The sequence below is a fragment of the Pseudorasbora parva genome, chromosome 6 (assembly GCF_024679245.1).
Source record: "Pseudorasbora parva isolate DD20220531a chromosome 6, ASM2467924v1, whole genome shotgun sequence".
NCBI lineage: Eukaryota > Metazoa > Chordata > Actinopteri > Cypriniformes > Gobionidae > Pseudorasbora > Pseudorasbora parva.
In genome coordinates, this window is record NC_090177.1 from 46,138,205 (window position 1) to 46,144,080 (window position 5,876).

At 46.3% G+C, this 5,876-nt stretch overlaps 1 protein-coding gene across 1 annotated transcript; it reads right to left on the reverse strand.

The window, feature by feature from the left end:
* Nucleotides 1–530: 530 nt before the first annotated feature.
* LOC137079447 (uncharacterized) lies at nucleotides 531–2,648 on the reverse strand. The gene is made up of 2 exons (XM_067447404.1): nucleotides 1,135–2,648; nucleotides 531–607 (listed from the first exon to the last, which is right to left on the reverse strand). Exon 1 carries the CDS (start codon nucleotides 2,404–2,406, stop codon nucleotides 1,468–1,470), a length of 939 nt encoding a protein of 312 aa, XP_067303505.1. The 5' UTR covers nucleotides 2,407–2,648; the 3' UTR covers nucleotides 531–607; nucleotides 1,135–1,467.
* Between the last annotated feature and the right edge of the window lie 3,228 nt (nucleotides 2,649–5,876).

Here is a 5,876-nt window from a genome sequence, read left to right on the forward strand (position 1 = left end):
ATGTTTTTTTTCTTTTAAATTACACCTATTAAGTCAATTATTAGCTGAGCTACAAAACCTTGGTGTTCCAAGTGGCTCATTTGAATTGTAAAGCTTTTTCTACTTCAAGTAGTACTTCAAGGTTAAGAAATGTAAGTTAACTCTGAGGATTTTTCTTTCTTTTTCCTGAGCCTGATCACATGACAGTCTATAACTACGAGTGTGCAATCTTCTGGAATGCATACACCAAAATTTGTTTTGGTGTGCATATGGTACACAGTGTTTCACATGCATATGATGCATACTTTATGGCATATTTTACACACAAACCCATTACCCTCATTCTACCCAAGTGTGTGTCATATACACATTACATACCAAAACTAATTTTTCCATTTACATTCCAAGATATTGCACACTTGTACTATTGATATGTGAAAAAATGTTTCTAGATTTAAGTGGCTCGTCACTCTATACGCCAAGTTGCCGGCTCAGGGAACTGACCCACCAAAGACGGTCCGATTAGAGACCACACGAAGATTCAGGTATTTCCGGGAATAACCCATTTATTTTCACCACTCAACAGACTGGCTGGTTGGGCCGTGTTAATGTGTTAATCTGTGGTTTTCTATAAAATACAAACAGTAACATAAACATGAATATACATAACAATAATAGCACTGAATTACAATAATCAAACATATTGACCATAATACAGGACAATAAATTAAGATTAATAACTAAACATGAACATTAGTCCCAAAAACTGGAAGCAAAATGTAAAGCAGCTATAACTTCTACAGTATTGCCGGTGCACAGCTGTAACCTGACACCTTGTTAGTGCTGCAAAGCTCGATGAGAGCAACGCATTATCAGGTCTGAGTGCGCATGCACAAAGCAATTTGTTTACAACAAGTCTCCCGTTATATACAGAGTATCACTGCGAACCTTGCCTCAAATAGGAACATAACATGTAATAATAATGAAAAGTAACACTAGCACTGACGATGATAAAGATTTGTACACAAGCATACTATCTAGCGAGTTATAGACATGAATACACGCATCTACATCGTCACCTCACGTGCGTTTTAGCTTGTTTACAGGAACGAATACAGGTCTCATCGACTATATAATTAAAAAGAGCAAACTTACTTTTGTATTCACGCACAACACTTTGACCAAAAAGGCGATATCAAGTTATTAAACTTCAGCATAACTCAAGCGAGGCGTCTCGTGTGTACCGCTGCACTGGACTGCCGTCTCTGTGAGGGTGGGGGAGATCACCTGGTCATGTGTCCGGCTGCTGATTGGCTCAGGCAAGGTGTGGTGTATGCGTGTATGCCTCAGAATACAGAGGGGGAGATTTAAGAGAGAGAGTTTAGTGACAGCAAAACATAGCCTTTTTTACAGCCGCCCCCAGATTTCCACAAGGAAATATGTACATCTGCAAAAGGGCTTCTAATCTACTATGGATTTACAATTACTTTAGTCAGGAATGGCAGGTAATTGTATAAGGCGTGCAGCTGGCCGAGTGTAAGTTTTTTCTCCCACCTGAACCTTTGCTGTTCTCACTCTGGTATCAGCTCCAGGGAAAACTTCTGACACCTTCCCCACTGGCCAGAGAGCTCTGGGTAGCTGAGGATCCACGATCAAAACCGTAGTGCCAACCTTGACTTCTGGAGTGTCGCTTTGCCATTTTTGACGGCTTTGAAGGCCAGGGAGGTAGAATTTGAGGTAGTGCCTCCAGAATTGGTCCGCTAGGATTTGGCTGTGACGCCAGCGTCGCCGACTGACAAGCTCAGACTGGGGGTATACTGTCAAGGGAAGCGAAGCATCTGGCCGCCCCATCAGGAGACAATTTGGAGTAATCGGATCAGGATCAGAGACATCAGATGATGTATATCCCAGTGGTTTGGAGTTCAAGATTCCTTCAATCTCCACCAGCACAGTTTGAAGGACCTCAATAGTCACCGATTGAGCTCCAAGAGTAACCCTCAGTGCGTTTTTCAATGAGCGAATTTCTCGCTCCCAGCAACCTCCAAAGTGTGGCGCATTTGGAGGGTTAAAATTGAATTCAATCTGCTGCTCAGCCAACTGTCTCTGAAGGTCTGGAACAAGAGCTGCAAAAGCTTCCTTTAGCTCTCTTTCACCTCCTCTGAAGTTTGTGCCTTGATCTGACCAGAGCTCATGGGGTTTTCCTCGTCTAGCTGTGAACCGTCTGAGGGCCATAAGGAAGGAGTCACTTTCCAGACTATGGAGGATATCGATGTATACTGCTCTGGTGGTGAGGCATTTGAATATTATCCCCCATTTTTTCTCACTGCGTCGACCCGTTCTGACAGCATAGGGACCAAAGCAGTCCACACCAGTGGAGTAAAAGGCGGGCTTGAAAAGACGTAGTCTCGCTGGGGGAAGGTCCGCCATTTTAGGTACCTCTGGGTTTTTTCTCCATTTTTGGCACTGCGCACACCCTCGCTGCAGATGCTTTATGGCCTCTCTACCACGCAGAACCCAGTACTTCCGCCGGAGTTCAGCGAACACCCTCTCAGGACCTGGATGGCAAAGTTTGGAATCATAACTTTGGATGATAAGTTTGGTAATGGGATGCCTTTGGTCCAGTACTATAGGGTGTATGTTGTCAGGTTCAAGGTAGGGACTATGTCGTAAACGTCCGCCAACTCTGATCAAGTTAGTTTCTACGTCGAGTTCTGGGGACAGTGCTCTTAGTCTACTGTTGCGGGCAAGCGGTTTACTGGTTTTTAGTTGTTCCAATTCTGATGGAAAGCATTCCTGTTGTGCTTGCTGCAAAACACCAATCTCAGCATTTCGGTAATCACTGGCTGTGGGCTTACCATCGGCCGCCCCTTGAAGAGCCATGGACTCGATTAGCTCCTTCAGAGTCTTAAACTGACTGAAATTAGTTGATGTAAAGCAGACCAGAGTACTAGAATCTGTTTTACGCAATTCTTTATTGTCTAGTACCTTTGGACTGGGGCATTCCGGCCACAGATTGGGTGGATCTTTCAGGAACAGCGGTCCTTGGCACCAGCGGCTTCCTGTGTTGAGCTCGAGTAGACTCTTTCCCCGAGTGATGTCATCGGCTGGATTACTTGCGGATGGTACGTATCTCCAACTGTGTTGCTCTGTGAGATCTTGAATCTCTGCTACCCGGGTCCCTACAAATACTTTGAATCGGCAAGATTCAGATTGTAACCACGTTAGGACGGTGGTGGAGTCGGTCCACAAAATTATTTGACGTATGGGCAGGTTCAACTCGGTTTTGAGCAATTTGGCAAGTTGAGCTCCTGTCAATGCAGCGCACAATTCCAGTCTGGGAACAGATTGTTGTTTTTTTGGTGCTACACGTGATCTTGCTGTTAAGAAGGCTACCTCTGTTTGCCCATGTTGATCTTCTGTTCGAAGATATGCCACAGAGCCATATGCACGTTCGGAGGCATCACAGAAAACGTGTATGTCTCGTAGGCTTGTTCCAGTGTCTTTGGTGGGGCTACAGTAGCATCGTGGAAGAACAATATTTGGTAGGGCTGGTAGCTCCTCCTCCCATTCAATCCAAGTTTGTAACAGATCTGTGGGCAAGTGTGGATCGTCCCAATCCCGTTTTTTGTCCCACAGTCGCTGTACAATTATCTTGGCACGAGTGGTATAAGGGATGAGGTAACCCAACGGGTCGTACTGGCTGGCTAAGATTCTGTATATGTTGCGCATGGTAGTCTCACTACTGCCCTTGGCACGGTATTTGTAGGAGATTGTGTCAGACTGATGGTTCCAGAGAAGCCCCAATGTCGATTCCTTGCTGTCTGTTTGGCCTTGTGAGATCCAGAGTTCTGCACTGTCTGATATGGCATCTTGGGGCAGGTGACTTATTGTTGAAGGAGCATTGCTGGACCACTGCCTCAACTCGAAGCCACCGTCTGCCAGCAGGTTCCTTATCCGGTCAACGAAACATCTTGCTTCTTCTGCTGAGGTGAAACTTTGTAGGCAGTTGTCTACATAAAAGGATTTTCGCACAGAATTCTGGACATCATCTCCAGGCTGGCTATGGTCAAGTATATGTTTCTGAAGTGCAAAGACGGCACAGCAGGGGCTGCAGGTAGTCCCGAAAGGGAGGACTTGCCATTCGTACACTCGGGGTAGTTCCTGTGTGTTTAAGTCTCTCCAGAGAAAGCGCAAGAGCGGTTTATCTTCTGAGAGCAGTCTAATTTGGTGGAACATCCCCTTGATGTCGCTGCTGACTGCCACCGAATGTTCCCTAAATCTGAGCAGAACAGCAAGTAGGGATGGGCCTAACACTGGTCCAGGGAGCAAAAGCTCATTCAGGTTTTGTCCCTGATATTGGAATGAGCAGTTGAAGACAATCCTGTTTTTCCCATTGTGATGCACCATGTGATGCGGGATGTACCAGGAGCAGGAAGAGTCTGTCTCAACGTTCTGTGGCACTTTCCTAACATAGCCTGCTTGTTCCAGTTTTGAAATCTCTGCAGTATAAGCGGCTGCTTGCTCTGGGATCCTTGTCAGCCTCCTTTCTGTTGCCCTCAGCTGCGACAAGACTGCTTCTCTCGGTGCTCTGAGTTCGGGCATGTTCTTGACTCGTAAAAGAGGGGTGGCGTATCGCTTGATGCCATCCACCTCAACCCTTACTGTCTTCCTTTCCAGAAGTTCCACCGCCTCCTGATCCAGCCTGGACCGAATGCAAATCTTTTCATTGCGCCAGGGTAGTATGTCCATCTGCCACAATTTCTCCACTTGCTTGTAGAGATCTGATTCGGGGAACGAAACTGAAGTGAAGAAACAGTGTTGTTCAGTCAAGTCCTTCCACAAGTGTTGGACCGGGCCCTGTAATGTCCAGCCGAGACGTGTCTTTATAGCTGCTGGTCCCCCTGGAGGGCCAAGCCTTACTGGTTCCACAGGAGTGATCAGATGGAGGTAATCTGACCCAATGAGCAGCACAGGACAGACCGCTTCGAAATCGTGCAATGGAAGCCCTTTAAGGTGTCGATATCTCTCCTTCAGCTTCTTCACTGGGTGTGAGTGCTCTGCTAAACTTAGCTGTTGAGCAGTAAAGGCACCTTTGATGTGATACCGTTTAGCGGGCTGAGCGGTAGGGGAGATAGTAAATGAGACTGCTGCTCCTCTGAGAACTTGTAACTCTTGCCTGACTGTTCTTAACGGAAGGTCTTCAGGCTGGCCTTTGAGGCCCAACTGCTGAGCTGCACTATGGAGGAGAATCGTTCTCTCGGATCCATCATCTTGGATTGCGTATGCGTTCATCCTCTTCTTCCCATTTCTGAGAATCACTTTGCTGATTTTAAGTAGAACCTTTCGGCTGGTAGGTGGCTTATGAATCAGGAGAATCTCATTCATGGTGTTGAGCAGACAGGTGTTGGTATCAGCAGTTTCGTCTTGAACCGGCCTTGGATTCTCTGGTTTTCCAGTACTGATGTCATGCAGAGCCAGGAGGTGTCGACTGTTACACTGTCTGCAACGCATTTTTAAGTTACATTCTGCTGACTTATGAGTTCTACCACAGCGCCAACATCTGTTGTTGTCTTTGATCCAGCTTCGTTTCTGGTCTTTAGTAAGCTGCTTGAAGTTGGTACACTGGTTGAGAGAGTGCTTACTGTTGTCGCAGTAGGGGCAGTAGGGTCTCAGAGATGTCCTAGATGGTGGAGCAGACTGTGTAGACTCTGACATCACATTCTCAGTGCCCAGAAAGATCGTAGTGCTTTTAGTGGCTGGCTTAGAGTCTCTGATAATCTCTCTTGTACGTGTCGAAGGCCCTCGACGTTGATTGCTTGCATACCTGGTCGTGTCCTCTTGAACTTGAATTTCGAACTCTAACCATTCTGCAAAATCCAGAAGTGTAGGTATGGGTA